This window comes from Dermacentor albipictus, chromosome 2 (assembly GCF_038994185.2).
Source record: "Dermacentor albipictus isolate Rhodes 1998 colony chromosome 2, USDA_Dalb.pri_finalv2, whole genome shotgun sequence".
In the NCBI taxonomy this organism is placed as follows: Eukaryota; Metazoa; Arthropoda; class Arachnida; order Ixodida; family Ixodidae; genus Dermacentor; species Dermacentor albipictus.
Genome location: NC_091822.1, coordinates 174219735 through 174235326, shown reverse-complemented (window position 1 = coordinate 174235326; position 15592 = coordinate 174219735). Strand labels below are relative to the sequence as shown.

At 48.5% G+C, this 15592-nt stretch overlaps 1 protein-coding gene across 11 annotated transcripts in view; it reads right to left on the bottom strand.

Moving 5' to 3' along the window:
- The window catches only part of Eph (Eph receptor tyrosine kinase), a 785142-nt gene that overhangs the window by 21360 nt on the left and 748190 nt on the right, over window positions 1-15592 (bottom strand). For all 11 annotated transcript variants that reach the window (XM_065430505.1, XM_065430498.2, XM_065430502.2 and 8 more), the window contains 2 exons: window positions 7187-7618; window positions 4501-4732 (listed from right to left, as the gene is read on the bottom strand). In XM_065430505.1, coding sequence (XP_065286577.1) covers window positions 4501-4732; window positions 7187-7618 — 664 coding nt within the window. The remainder of the gene's footprint in view (window positions 1-4500; window positions 4733-7186; window positions 7619-15592) is intronic.

Here is a 15592-nt window from a genome sequence, read left to right as displayed (position 1 = left end):
ATGTTACAGCAAGCTGAGCATCACAAGATAGATCGCACACACCGAATGCCAGGCTATGAATGACTCACAACAAACAGTTCATAATAGATACTTGAGAATGGGCGTCATACAACAAATGTCATGTAATGAGATGTGAAGAATGTCAAAGAATGTGAAGAAATGTTTCAGTAATACAGAAGAACTTTGCACATTGAATACTAAAAACTGATTGCTTACTGCAAGCAGAGGAATATTTTCGTGCGTATTTATACACGCAGACAAATAGACACAGTGATTGCTTAAGATAAGAATAAAGCAGAAGGTTTGCTTCCTTTTGCCAGTGGTATTAGACCGGACAACAGTTTATTTTTAGCCTACAATGCTGAATTCACTCCAGTGGGGCAACAGAACTTCAACCTCAGGTCTGCACCATAACATTGTTTTACCTAGTAAATTTCAATGAATTGATGCACCCAAACATGGAAATTTTTGGCTGTATTCCTGGCTAACTTTATAGTGACTTCACATTAAACAATAGGTTTACAAATTTAGATCCGAACTTTCATTCCACAATTCACGCTACAGTCAGTATATATTAAGAGCAGCACGTAGCAAGCTTTTCAGGTGCACATGATGCTACTATTCCTCTTCTTTAAGCTTTAAGTGCACACTAAAAGAAAAAGTGCTTACATCAGTGAAAGCATGCAATGGGGATGTGATGTGATGACAAGGAGTTCTTTGTAAAGAATGAGAACACGAATGCACAATAATGCTTCATCATTTTGCCCTTCCCCAACCCAAAAAGTCACACAATCACGTACCAATAAACAAACAAACATGAAAGCTGTAGCTAGCGCAGCAACGGAAACATCAGTAGCAAGGACAGGAATCTGCTTTCAGAAGCTTGTGAATGTGATGACAACGAAGAAAATGAAAGTAAAATAAAAAGAAAGCAGAAAGACGGGAAGCAGAAAATTAAGGATATCCCATACAGGAACTACAACGTATGCAAACAAACAAAAAGTAAAGGGAAATACAGAGAAAGAGCAAAAATAAAGATGACAACGACTAAATAACGCCCCGCATGAGAGATATCTCTCCGAAACAGCGCGGTGGCGGTAATGACCTCGCGGGAGCGAGAGCGAAAGATGAGGGAAGCTCGAGCGACGAACGAGAAATAACAGCGTGCGGCAAAGAAAAAAAAAGAATAGAAATGAAAGAAAGAAGGCGACGAGGAAATGACAGCGCCGAGGGTGAGATAGGGCAGCCAGCAACGACGAAGTCAATGCGAACCAAGAGACACGATGGCGGAGGAGGAAAGATGATGAAACGAAAACAAAAACACGTTTCCTGGATATATGAGGCAAGGAGGGAGTGTTACCGGGGACGAGTGCGTCTGCTTGCTGATATTTCTTCTCCCACTTCTTAGGCGAACGTCTAAAGGAGCTCTCGGGGGAGACGCGAGGCCGCCGGCAAGCCAGAGCTCGGGAAGCACGAAGAGTTTAACGAAGGGAAAAAATGCGGGAAGCGGGAAGAGAGGAAGTTGGGAGGAAGGGAGCGGACGGACGCTTTACTCGGTGCTTCTCCTTCTTCCAGAAGCACGGGAACGGGGAGGAAGACCGGGCATCAGCGCGCCTTATCGACTGCTCCTGTTTACCGACGGCTAACACCGAAGCATGGCGGTGAAGCCGAGACGGCAGTGGCGCAACAGTTATCAGCCGCGCTCCTGGATCCGACACTCCTTATACGCCAGGGCCGTGATACCCAGTTTCGCGGTTCCGCTTATCGCTGCGCACAACCCTTGCTGCCCTCACGGCCCTGCGAGGTTAGCTCCAAGTGGAAATGGGAGGACTCAGGCCGCGTAAACAGATCCGAGGCCTCTTTCCAACCTCTCTAAATCCCTGCAATTCTTCGTTCGCAACCTTCTTCCCTCTCATCGTGCGCACACACACACCGCGTTCTATCAGCAGCATTTAAAGGCGGCAGACTTGGCTTCAACGAGCGGAAGTCGGCATGCGGCAAATATATACGGCATGCTAACCAATTAAACTTCTTTTTCGTGCTTTACCGCAGACGCGCAGCTCTCTCTTTCGGTGGCTGCAAGCATGGCGATCGTTTTTCTCTTTTTCGAAAGAGACGACGTGAGTCCCCGAGTGTTTTTCAACACTATCGAAAGTTCATTAACGCAGTGAGAGGTGCATTTCAGCCTTGATCGACGCACTTGAGCAAGACCGGAAGCATTAAGCTTTCAACACTGAAACTGTTTACGTTCGAGAATCGGTGAAAGAGAGAAAGCGAGAAATCAGTTTAGTGGAAATGATTTATAAATAAATGCGGTCGTAATTTTTTGGTGCGCGTTTCATAACGCACAGGAATCTCGCGGCACACACCTATTTGGTCCGTTTCCGAGATGAGAAACAAAGAGTACCTGGATCCCTGACAGCACGACGGTACAAGCAACCAGATGCAACGCAACTCAAAATGTTGCGTGTCTTTAAATAAAAAGTTTGAAAATTATAACTAAGACAAAGAAACACTCAGCAAATGAACGAAAGTTATGACTCTGTACAATGGCCTCGCAGTTGTACAAAAAACCGTGCTGGAGTACGCATTTTGACGCAGAATAATGAAAGCGAAGCAACCAGCAGGTGGCGAGAGTAAGTTGAAAGTGTGCAACTAAATTAGAATAATCTCAGAAAGAAAACAAGAAAAGAAACAGCAACAAGATGCAAAGTATACTAGGAGGCGGTCAAGCTGCAACAACGTTGCTAGATTAAACTTGCATATTACATTTCCAAAGAAGCGAAATGGAGCTGCGGGAAACGCAGGGTACGACTAAACGTTAGCAAACGATAACTATACAAGCACACACAGTGGTCGCTTGAAAACAGCAAACGCGTAGAGAGAGAGAGAGAGAGCAAACTGCGGGGCCATCATTTATGACCAGACAAGAAAAGCAGCGGAAACTCCATACACCGGTCTTCACCGTCGTCGTCGAGGCAACGTCACTGCCGCTGTAATGGTACGCCAGTCTAAAGCAAATGACCCGAGGAAACGGCGCGTGGCTGGCGGCCAGAAGCGAGGAGAAAGATCTGGCATCTGTTGTTATCGCGCGGGCGCGCGCTCCCTACAACACGCCTCGAAATTCGTGCCCGCACTTCTGTTCACCGTTAAGGGATCCCCATTCCTAGGTTGCCGACTCTGCTTCTCCCCTCCCTCCCTTTCTTTCTCCCTCCCTCCCTCCCTCCCTCCCTCCCTCTCAGCCGTCAAATCGCGCGCGCAGCGTGCAACAGCAAACTTGGGCTCTTTCCGGCTGGTGCCACGGAATCCCGAGAACGATGTCGTATTTCATCCTCCCCCCGTAACTGCGCTCGTACGCCAGAGTGACGCCGGCGGCCGTTAAGGAGACGAGGAAATAACAAAAGAGAGAAACAGACACGCGCGCATGAGGTGCGGGTCGCTAGGAGGTACTAAGGCGCTCAGCGCCGTTTTAAAAATGCAACGTAACACAGTAACGTGACAGTTTAACAATAACGATAACCATAAAACTGGCTGCAGCGAGAAACGGCACTGCTGTACAACAACGTCCGGAACTAAACGCACACCGCCGGCTGCTGTTACATTTCAACAAGTGCAGGTGCTCAAACATGTAGATAGCGCAGATGATGTTGTTCTTCTAGACACGTCAGCGTCTGAGAGCGAGATCGATTGTTAATGCAAGAAAAAAAAGTTAAGCCACGCAGGCATGAAAAGAAACGGCAGAATTTACATCAACAGAGAAATTACTCTCTTCAGCACTGCAGGCAATATTCCTCTAGCACCTCCGAGACGTCACTGTACCTCTTCATCAGATTGTTCACGAAACCTCCGCAGTGCTACAGTTAATCGCAATGACTAGCCCACTCTACACCCAGGGAAAGCAGACAACGCCATCTACAGTGTACTTGCAGTGAACAAAGCAATAAGCATATGACATTCTAAATCTTTTAAACGGTGCGAAACCCCAACTTGCGAAGCGTTCCCTCCTGTAAAGCGTGCTTTACCACAAGTACAACGTTTATGTGGCAAAGCGGCCTCAACAGCGCAATACAAGGTGCAAGCTGCAAGAAGCGCGGCGAAAACATGAACAATTGACCTAAATGAACCATTTAACTGGTCACTCAGTCGTCACTTAGGCATATATGAAAACTGTCCCCTCTTAGCAAAAGTTTCTAATGAAATGAAAGAGCGCTTCCAGAAGAGTACAAAACAAGAACTCTGAAAGAGTCAACGTGAGCGCGGCACGAATCGTCGCGCTTATTCCAGTGCGCATAAACAAGCGAAACTGCGTTCTGAGTATCTGAACAAGAATAGCCACGGCTTACCGCTTAGGAGTAGCTGCATCGTGACTACTTCGCGCGCGGAGTAGTCCTAGATAAGTCCTTCGGTTGCGCGAGAAGATCAAAGCTACACTATTACGCCCAGACAACTATTCGCTCACTGCAAGGAAACGCGTAAACGGGTACGACGGGGGCAGCTTACTCTGGCAGGAGTTTCCGACGGCCCGGTAGCCCGGTATGCAGGCGCATCCGCCCGACGGCAGCGTCCAGTTGCCGTCGCCCTTGCAGAGCATGCGCGGCGGCGAGCCGGCCACGCGGGCGTTGGCGACGCACTGGCCCTCGGCCGTCACTATGGCCGTCACCTCGCTGGCCGTCGGCGTCTCCGGGAAGTGCGCCAGCGACGTAGTCACGTTAGGGCACACCATGTAGTACACCTGCACACCGAGCAAGTCGAAGGTCAGCTCCGCCACAACGAAACGAGCTGCATGGCTGAACACGCGTTAAGTTTGCCCAAAGATTGCGCTGCTGAAAATGGGAAAGGAGAATTATTTTCCATAACGATGACGTCAAGGGCAAACACAAAACGGGGCTGGTGCGACGCATTCCTCTGACGTCACTAAGGCGCAAAGCTTTGTGTTACTGAGGAAAGTTGCACAATGTGTGCGTATTGGGCAGGCCCGATTCAAGTGGGAAATCTCAAACATCATATCTCTGAGGCAGGCCTGTGTCCTGTGTAGAACTTAATGGGATAGTTATGAAGGCATGAGACTTGAAGGTGTAATCGAGTGCTACAAGCATCTCAGTGAATTTGAATTTCCTTTTATATCATGTTTGTGAAGAAAGCATTTTGATTCATTCAAAGCAGGCGCTTTACAAAGGAAACGCTGCAATACATATCCCATGTTCACATGACATTGCGTGTAACTTTACGGGCACCGATTTAGGTATAAGATCTACTGCAGCACTACAAGTTTGTTTCTAAATTTCACTGAGACATAACGAACACCCAAAACATGCCTCCTGTTAAAGTAGCACAAAATCTGTACACGTAAATGCGACGCCGTGTTCTTATAACTGGCGAAACCACTAAGCTTTAGCAATGAACGCGAAAAGACGATACAAGCCTACATAATGCAACCCTGGAGGGGAACAAAATCTCATCACGTTAATAAAAAGAACTAAAAGCGAATACATAGAAAAGGATACGGAGTCTTATCACTGACAGAATACAGGATATAGCAATTACATAATTACTGGGAGGGGCTTAAAAATTAAAAATGTTAAAATCGAGAGGTCAGGTGCATTGATTAAAAAAAAAGCCGCACTGCAATTACGCCCATAACTTAGTTAAGGAGCCTCGTTAGGACAACGAAGGGGCTAGAATAAAGTGAAGAAAAAAAAACACTAAAGGACAGTTCGAAGTACGTAGGCTAAATAAAGCCACCGAAAGGAGTAATAACAATAAAAGCGTCTGCCCTGGTTTGCACTGCAATTAAAACGGCCTTCCGCTGCTTGGCTCCGAACCTCTAATTACGTTTACAGATTCAATTACCATTAATACATCGGACTCGACCGATGCTCGATCCTAGGGACCACGGCGCTTTCTTTTTTGTTCTTTGTTCTCAATTTTATCTCATTAAAATTTACAGCGCAGCTGCAGCGTCTTCGCTTTACACATTAATCCGATGATTTAACCAATTCTCCAGAGAAAACTAAATAAATAAATAAATAAACTTCTTTTTTTTTTCCCTACGATTTTCCGATCGATGATTGCGGCTCGTGGTCTTGATACGTGTCTTGATCGGTAGCGAACAGAGAACCGAATAACATGTAGCTGCAGCCGACTTAAACCCACGAGTCGAAGCTTTCATCGAAGCTTTACATCTACGATGCTAATAGCAACTGAAGCTCGGCAAGCGTACTTGCACTTAAATAGAAGGAAAAAAAAAACTAGAAGGAAGACGGGAGCAATAACATGACGCCACGCAGAGTGATAGCTGGTGGTATATACCAAGGCTATCAGAGACCCGTTCGGAGAAAGCTCCGGGTTAGTTTTGACCTCATGAACTTCTGCAACCTTTACGGGATGCTTCAGCAGACGGGAAGCTGCATTACCCATTACAATGTGGTAAGAAATGACGTCACGCATCTGAGAACCGAAGCCTCGTGCTGTCATGTGAGAGTCAAACGTAAAGATTGGAGAGGAAGGGACAGTAACTAAAATATCCGGCTAACTACTCCCTGCTGGGAAAAGGTAGAAGAGGTTATTATAAAATGGGGAAAAAAAGAAAAAAAAAGATTTCCACGCACGTAGTATGTGGTGTTCCACAACTTTTAAGGCTTGCAAACAATAGACACAAATCTGACGATGCGGTGCAGCTAGCCGATGCATTCACCGCGCTAGCTGCGACCCGCATTGTGCTGCCTAGGACGAGAGGTCGAAGGTTCGCTTCTCGACCGCGGCAGTCGCCTTCCGATGGTGGCGGTGTGCAAAAACGCTAGCGTCCCGACTCTCGACTGCAAGTTGAACGCTTACAAGTAGTCAGAATCGATACAGGGTCTTCCACTGCGGCGTGTCTCATAGACTTCTTGTTCAGTGTAGCTTTCAAAACGAAAGAAAGGAACGTGGAGACTCGGAGATGGAAACTCACAGGAAGACGGAGATTTGAAGTGATCGAAAGCGACCGGACAAGAGAATGCCTGGAACCAACGTTCCTACAGGGGCACTAGTCTTCCCCGGGGAAGCCCTGGACAAAGACAACTCCCCTTGTCGAGACGTTGGCTCGTGGCTGAAGGTTCTCTCGTTCAGCCGCTGTTGATCGGCGTGGCTCTGCGACGTTAAACTGCGCGAAAAGCTCCGGCTAAACGCCGCCGCGACGTTGACCCACCTTGACAGCGATGAGGGACAGGCAGGCGCCCTGGTCGCGGAAGGCGAAGTAGACGCCCTTTTTGGTGACCGGCACCGAGCGGACCTCGGTGTTGATGATGACTTCGGCGTTGGAAGTGAAGCGCCCTTCGTCGGCCGCGATCCGGTCCACGGGCTTGTACGACTCCGGTTCCCAGGGCGGCGGTTCCCGCGTGGCGGCGTCGAACTCGTAGTAGAGCAGCGAGAAGGTCTCCTTGCACGAGAGCGCCATGCCGGGGAACAGGTTGCAGTCGCGCATGCTGAACTTGACCTCGACGTAGATGCGGTGCGCGGGGCCCCGCTCGATGAACGGCGTCCATAGCCAGTTGTTGACGCTGTCGTAGGCCACGTCGCACACCACGTACGATCGCCAGTTGATGCCCTGCTCGAAGTTGGTGAAGCTCTCCTCCACCCACTGCGACAGGAAAATAGGCACACAAAAAAACATGTAGGCGACGACTCGAAAGTATATGCTCAAGAGTCGTAGAAACACGTGCGTTTAGAGCGTGAAAAAAAAAAAAAAAGAAGCGAGTGCGATCACGAGGTGTTCGCGTTTGCGTATGTGTGAAGTAGGTGGCATACAAAACTTACGTGAGCAGCAAAATGAAGCGGGAGACGTAGGCGTACATTATACCACGCCAATGAAATTGAAATACCGTGGAACCCGCACGCATAAAGAATGTTTAACATAATAGTGTGGGACTGCTTGACGAATAATTTGCAGGTAACGCATATGTTTAAGGTGACACGTCGACATGGTGCGTGCGAAAGGTGCAATACCTAGGGGCATAAAAACACAAAAAGAAAAGGAGGGGGGAGGGCAGTATAGGCTCTTACGCCTTAAGATAGAATTTATTGGCGGGAAAGAATAGAGGTCGATTTGAGCTAGTGCGCTCTAGACTGCTATTCTGCACTGCGGAAGAGGGAAGGGGAGTGAAAGTACTGGGATGGGTGATCATGATAAGACAAGTGGTGAGTGCTTATGTATATTAGACAGTGGCCCTACTAGAACCGCTCGTCTAGCTTGGCGTCCCGCAGAAATTTCAACAGCGCTTTAGTTGCCCGCATTGAAGTTAAAGTGTCAGGCCATGGGCCGAAGATAGCGTCCTCCGACAGTGGTTGCCTGCCAACGCTGGCTAGGGAACTTTCCAACGTCCTTCACTCCAGCATATATGCTGGAAAATCGCACAATGTGTTCCAGCGTTTCAGGCGTCCGGCAGTGTTCACAATCAGGGCTGTTCAACTGGCCGGTGAGGTGTGCGTAGCGACGGGTGAAAGCAACGCCCAGCCGAATCCTGTGTAGTAATGGCATTTTGCTCCGCGTAACATTCGGGGGCAAACAGAACTTACTGTATGGGTCGATTATATCTAGGCGTCCATGTATGTTGTCATCGTAGGCTCTGTATGCCTTTGTAAGGTCCTGGATGAGTGTCTTGATCATAGAATTGGTGTCAGGGCGCGAATAAGCAATCCGTACTTCATCAGATGAAGAGAATACCGATCTTGCCTCACTCTCAGCCAGATGATTGCCAATCACACTGCAATGACTACTCACCCTTTGAAAAGTGGTCACGTGGCCACCTAACTAAGCACTGTTATAATTAAACACGCGGCCGTTATTCTTGTAGAAGCAAATTCGAAAAGTGAATTCATTGTATAAGATTCGTTCTTAGGGAGAAGCCTTGTGGGCAGAAAAATCAGAAGGCTTCATTATAACAAGAAATGAATCCACTGTGTGGGTTCACACCGCTACCAACTTTCATCGCTGCAAAATTTTCACGCAGAAATCGCACAGACAGCCAGCCAATGCGAAATTTCGATTGTAAGCCATCAATTTAAGGATTCACTGTCTGCAAATATAGAATATATAGCTATCTTCCTGCATGTCAAGTATCTAAAATATAATAATAATAATAGCAGCGAGCAAACGAAAATGAAAAGGAACAAACTTAACAATTATCTGCTGCAAGGATAACCCCCCCCCCTCAGAAATATAAAAGAAAAAAAACCGGTTGAAGCCCGTCATCTGTTTCAAAATTGCCTGCATAAGTAAGGCTTCGGGACATAGCAGATAACGTAAGAACCCCCTTCACTGTCAGAACAACCGGCATTGTCAGAACTCAGGAGTATTCTTAACGAGAAAAATATAAATTGCATCCAAAGCGTGCAAAAGAGAGAAACAAAAACAAGATAAAGTGATAACTCTCCGCGCGAATATCTTCCTTTTTTTTTATAAATCCGGCTTTGTAAGCAGTAACGTGTCCCTTCTTTACCCCATCAGGTTATTCTTTTTACTTTCTTTTTACTTCCTTTCTTCTTCTTCTTTTTACATTAACACAGGCAGACCGACACTTTCATAAAGAGCGTCTCAAGCAGAGACCATGCAAGGCGACAGACTGTCAAGAGCGGCCCCAAATGAAATCAATGACAGCCGCCAAACGAAGCAAACCCGCCTCATCGTCTAGGGAAGCGGTGAGCGCGAGAAAGAAATGCAGAGAGAAAAGGAAGGTTGAAATGTCGATGCACAAAACGAAAAAAGAAGAAGAGAGAGAGAAAGAACAGAAAAAGAAATATTACTCCACTGCTGCCTCGCAGCAGCACATAGGGGGTGGTTGCGAGATGCAGGGAACTTAAAAAAAATATCGAACCAAGCGAATCGACGCGATAAATAAATGAACGTTGCGACACACTCGAGCAGCAAAGCGGCGGGCGCCACGCGAGAATTACCATAATTTCAATCCCCGTGCGCGCGTTCCTGGGACGACGACGAAGCAGTTGGGGTTGTTACAGCGCGGCGCGCAGCCGAATTCAATAACACGTGCCCGCTGAAACGACTTGGAGAGAACCGCTCACGTACAAGCGAGAGAGAGAGAGAGAAAGGAAGTATAAGAGGCTAAAGAAAGCGAACAGGACAACTTAAGCGGGAGTATCGAGTAAAACTGATGAGACAGTTTTCCAAAGCGCCGAGAGGGAACCGCCTACGAGAGGAGGTGAAGAGGAGAGAGAGAGAGAAAATTAAAGGCTTACGGCGTTCAAGCAGGAAATGACGTCCTGTCTCTCCGCCGCCTAGAAAGATATTACGAGTGAATTTTCAGCCACTCTTGTCTATGCATATGCGCGATTCTAACGCCAGTAAGCGTGATGATGCCTCGCTTCGGGTTGACGTCGGAGAGAATTATCTCGATTGAGCTGCCGGCTGTCACGGCGTCGAAGAGAGCCGGCGGCAATGAACGTTCCCTTGACACCCGTGTCTCTATAGCTTGAACAGAACGGCAGTCGAGGACGTTTCGACGAGTACGCTATAGGGCAGTAAATGGGATGCGAGTACGATTCGGGCGTCCGCTTTTCCGCGAATGTGCAGCCGTAACACTGGGTCACGTGCTGAAGGGAATGTTTATTTCGGATAATTAACAACCAGGCACGATGGCTGAAAATGAAATATTCCCGGCCATTGTGCCTGGGTCCATAACGAGTAGCCAGCTGCTATATTACTGAAATATAATATAGCAGCCGGGCTACTTGTTCTGGAAGATGAGCATTGGACTTGACGAGACAAAGCAGAAAGAATGCCGGGCCCAGTTCGGAAATACCAAGTATACTTAGCTCGGTATCCTTTAGCTAGTGCATCAAGAAAACAGGAGCTACGTAAACGGGAAATATATCCAGACTAGTGGACTTGCTACGTGATGTAACACTACGACGTCACAAACTAGGAGCTGGACACAGCCCCTATATCTGCTTTGGGTGTAGCTTTAAAATATTCTCTTTTTCAGGTACGTTTTCAATGTGCTGGGTAACCTAATACAGGAACGCGCAGAAGAAGCCAACTCCCAATATAATTAAGGGGTTTTACGTCCCAAAGCCCTGATCCGATTACGAGGCACGCCGTAGTGGGAGGACTCCAGAATAATTTTGTCCACCTGGAGTTCTTTAACGTGCACCTAAATAAAAGTGCACGGATATTTTTGCACTTCGCCTCCCCCCCTCATCGAAATGCGGCCGTCGTGGCTGGAGTTTGATACCGCGACTTCGTGCTTAGCAGCGCAACACACAAACCACTAAGCAGCCACGGCGGGTAACTCCCAATAAGAACATGGATATGCGAACAGTAAATGTGCCGAAAGGACTTATTCTTAGGCAAGTTGGTGCTTAGATTTCCCAGGTGTACTTGATTGTGGCGCGAAATACATTTCGTGCCACAATAAATTATACCTAGGAACGGTAAATGACTTGAAAGCCTCGATGAACTTCGCGTTTCATTTAAGGAAATTGGGAAATGTTCACGAGCTAGCGCGCTGAAATTTACAGTAAATAAATCTTGGGTCATAAATCAAGCGGAAGTGAGCATGGATCTAGACACACGCACTATCGACCTGGTTGCCGAATTCCACACTGGAGAATTTCGCTGCTGCCGGCGTAGAATACTAGGCGGTCTCCAAAGCACAGCGAGTAGCTACTTTTGTTTTTCTTTCCGGAAAACAAATAATCAAGTGTTTAGCCGCAAATGCTACTTTTTCCTAACTCCCTCCCCATGACAATCGTAGACGGCACTCAAGATACCATGCAATGCATCAACCCTGTTTTAATCTACAGGCGAAGGTAAACACAGGTCGTCATGTGCGCATTTGTAAGTGCAGTCCGATACGAAGTTTGACTGCACCCAGTGCCCTACAAGTTCGAATTCGACCTGTGCCGCTCTACAAACGCCCACTGATAGCAGCTAAATAAGACTCACGCATCTCCCCATTCTCTCTCTTTCTCTCTCTCTCTCTTACACACATATGGGAAAGGGGCTGGAAAGAAGAATGTCAGAAGGAAAAAGCTTTCAATGTTGAACCATAGTGTGCAGCGGCTGGGACCAATACGGTTCGGCCGCATTGACGTCAGCGGCGCCGTTACAGTGGGACAAGGAACAGAGCCCGGCTGGAGAGGGCGAGCGTGAGCGTGCGGGTTGGAGCCACTGCGGCGACCGGAGGGACCAGCGCACCACGTTCGATCGGCGGCTGCAAGCGGTGGGAAGGAATCCCAGGCATGATGATGAAAGAGGTCCGAGCAAGAGGGCGGTCGGGGTGGCGGGGGAAGAGCGTGCGTTGCGGAGAAGCCAGTCGGCGGGGCGCCGCCAACTGGAAGTCGTTCGTCGGGACGCCGCCGCCGGTGGAAAGGAAAGGACCAAGGGGGGGGGGGGGGGGGACAAAAGGCAGACGGAGCGAGGCGAGGCGCGGCGGGTCAAGCGGAAGCGGAAATGGCCGGTCGCGTGGCAGAAACGGCTTCCGCAGAGACGAGGGGAAGCCGCCGCCAGCTCCGCTTGGCTCGCCGAGCATCGCTTGCGCCCTATGCCACCACCGTCGTCGTCTCGCGGTTGGGATGGAAGGGAATATGGGAGGAGTGAGAGAGGAGCGTCTATAGCTTTGGCTCCTGCACTCCCGCACGCCGCCGACTCGAAATCGTCGTCGCAGAACGCAGGGTCCCGACTCGATCGTAAGCTATCGGCCGGCGCGATCGTTTAGAAAACTCGCGGCCTTTGCGCCCCTCTCCCTGGCCACCTCGCTCTCTCTTTATTGCCAGCTACGTTTTTGCTTTCTTCTCGCTCTTTGCGAAGTGAAGTTTATGCGCAGCGAAAATATTGCACTCGCGTTTTCCTTATCTCTCTTCTTTATTATTATTTTCCTTCTTCCGCTCGGTTACGTCCCGTTAAACGTGGAAATAGTTAACGTTGATTCGTTTCGCTGACGGGCGTAGATGGCAGGAGCTGAGACAATGTAAGCAGGCAGGAAGAAGAGAGGTGGAGAATTAATGCAATGGGGTCGAAACTGAGCCCGAAACATTTATATGGCAAGACACGGAGAGGGTGTTTACGGTGAACGATGTTTTATCAGATGAATAAGGAGCGCATACACTCTTCGCGGAGAAATACCATAGAAAGCAGAACTAACGTGATAGAGAGCTGTGAAATGAAGGTAGTCGCAAGGATCAGGTTTTTAACATTATATGGCCACTGTGGTGTTTGTGAGACGACATTTTGCAATGTAACCACACATTGCTACCCCTGAAGTTAAGAACTTCACTTCAAGGGCCCCCCCCCCCTCCCCCCCCCAAAAAAAAAGAGAAAAGAAAGAAGATTAGTGTCCTACTCTGTGAAGAAAGATAGCCAGCGAAGCTGTATTGGGATGACTATATTGACAACTATATTGATTTATATTGTTATTGCTGTACTGATTGAATAAAGACACATACACGTAACTTCGTGGTTCTCATCGTCTTCATTTTGTCACATTCGTTACCACAATGACCATAGCTTTGTGAATTCGCATTCCATTGCTATACTTCTACCCCTTTCGCGGGAACTCTACGTGAAACACGTTTCAGAAGCACAACTGTTCCCTCCGACAGTCAAGTTCAATCGCTCTTAAGCACTGGAGGGCGCAGCCTAAAGAAAGCGAGAACGAGATCAGACGAAAATACAAGAGAAAGAAGAGTCACGAGACCTAGTGGAGCAAATTAGAAGAAGCAGAGGAAGTTCCTGGGGGAGTCGTAGTACGCCACCTTCGAGCCAATACCACACAGGGAGCGTGGTTGTGTGTACAATGTTCGATGAAGAGGCCCAAGAACAAAGAAGTGGAGGAAGGCGGAACAACCAACGAAAGAGTCGACGAAGCCGGGGCGTCAAACGACGCGGCGAGACGGCGCGGGGACAGGAACAACCACTATAAGGAGGCACAAAACGACAAAGGCGGGGGGAGACAAAAATAATAATAAACAACGTAAAAGAGCGTACGCTCGCTTCTGCGTAATTGCGAGAAAGAGCGAAACGGCGGCCGAAGGAAAGGCTGCACGCCGCAAGAGCAGACGCTAGTATATAAGAAGAGCAGGCTTTACAGGGGTGGGGAAGCTCCAGAGTGCCGCAGGCGCGGGGAGACGGACATCAGGCTAGAAGGCAGGAGGATGGAGAGCCGAGAGGAGGAAAGGGCGGGGCGTGGGAGTGAGAGGCAGCGCACAAAAGCACCAACGCGGAGGTCAGAGCGAGCCAGAAGCCTTGGCGCAGTAAGGACGACTCCCAGGCTCGGTCAAGACAGGGGCCGGACACGACGAGATGAGGTCCAGGACAGAAGGCAAGAAAACACGATCAGACACAAAAGAGAGAGAGAGAACACACCGCACAAACGGCGGCCGAGGGAGCCGGGCAACGACGCGCTCCCAGTCGCAGAGTAAGCGGAGAACAACGGTAAGCTCCCTCTCTCTCTTTTTCTACCTCCGGTGTAGATGAGAGAGCGTTGCGGCCACGCCACGAATCGGCACAAAATGGCAAAACGAGGCCTCTCGGCGCTAGAACGAGAGACGACACAGAACAGAAAGAGCACAGCAGTGCGGAACGCTGTGGAGGAGGTAAAAGAAGGAGAGCGCGCTTGTGAGGACGAAAATACTACACGACGAAGAGGACGGAGAACGCGAGACAAGACGGCAAGCAGCAGGGAAGACCCGTGGAAACAAGCAAACTGCATAACGAGCATTTCGCTCGTAATTGGGCACGACTGAAAAAGCGACTAACAAGGCTTTCGCGTTGCTGTCGTTTATTGCTTTGGTTTGTTTTTTTTGTTGTTTTTCTTCCTCTCTTCTTTCGTCTCTCTTTTTGCTCGCACACAGCAGCGACAGCCACGTTAAACTGGGGAAATTAGTTATACGACAGCCCCTTCTTTCTGGCGTTGGCTTTCGCGAGACCGAATTTGCATGCGCGGATGTCACACCTGTCATCCAATTATTCAAGACGCGTTGCACGTGAAAATGGCTGAAGAAGTGGCCGGTCACACACGTACAGTGTATGAACTGCCTTAATGCCGGAACGCACAAAAACTACGTGGTGGGGGAGGCAGTAACGAATGCAACGGTACGAAGAAAGGAAGCGCTCAACCTGTTACGAGTCAGCGCTCGGCTTAACCACTGTTAATCACAGCTAAGCCGTAACCAACAGCTATTGTGCGGTCCCAGCACTGTAGAAGGTTTGCCTTACAATAACAAAGCGAGCGCAGTCACGGGAAGAGCCAACGAAAGCGTACCTCAGTGTCATAATGCTCACGAGCTAAAACCGGATTTACAAGGTCGAATAAAAAATACAAAGAAATAATAAAGGGCACTAAAAGGAAGCGATGGTGCACGCCACGCTGCCGTAATGAAGCGGGAGAAATAAGTGAACTATAAAACCAGGAAGAAAACAAGGAATCGTTAGAAAAGAATTAAGAGAGATGGAGAAAACGTTTTCTGCGTACAGAATTGTCGGTATGGAATTAAACAAGCACTAAAAAAAAGTTAGGAGGCGAGGTGGGAGAAACAGAGACACAGATATAGTACAAAAAGTCAGCTCTGAGCTCTCCAAAAAGCAAGAAACAGATTGAAA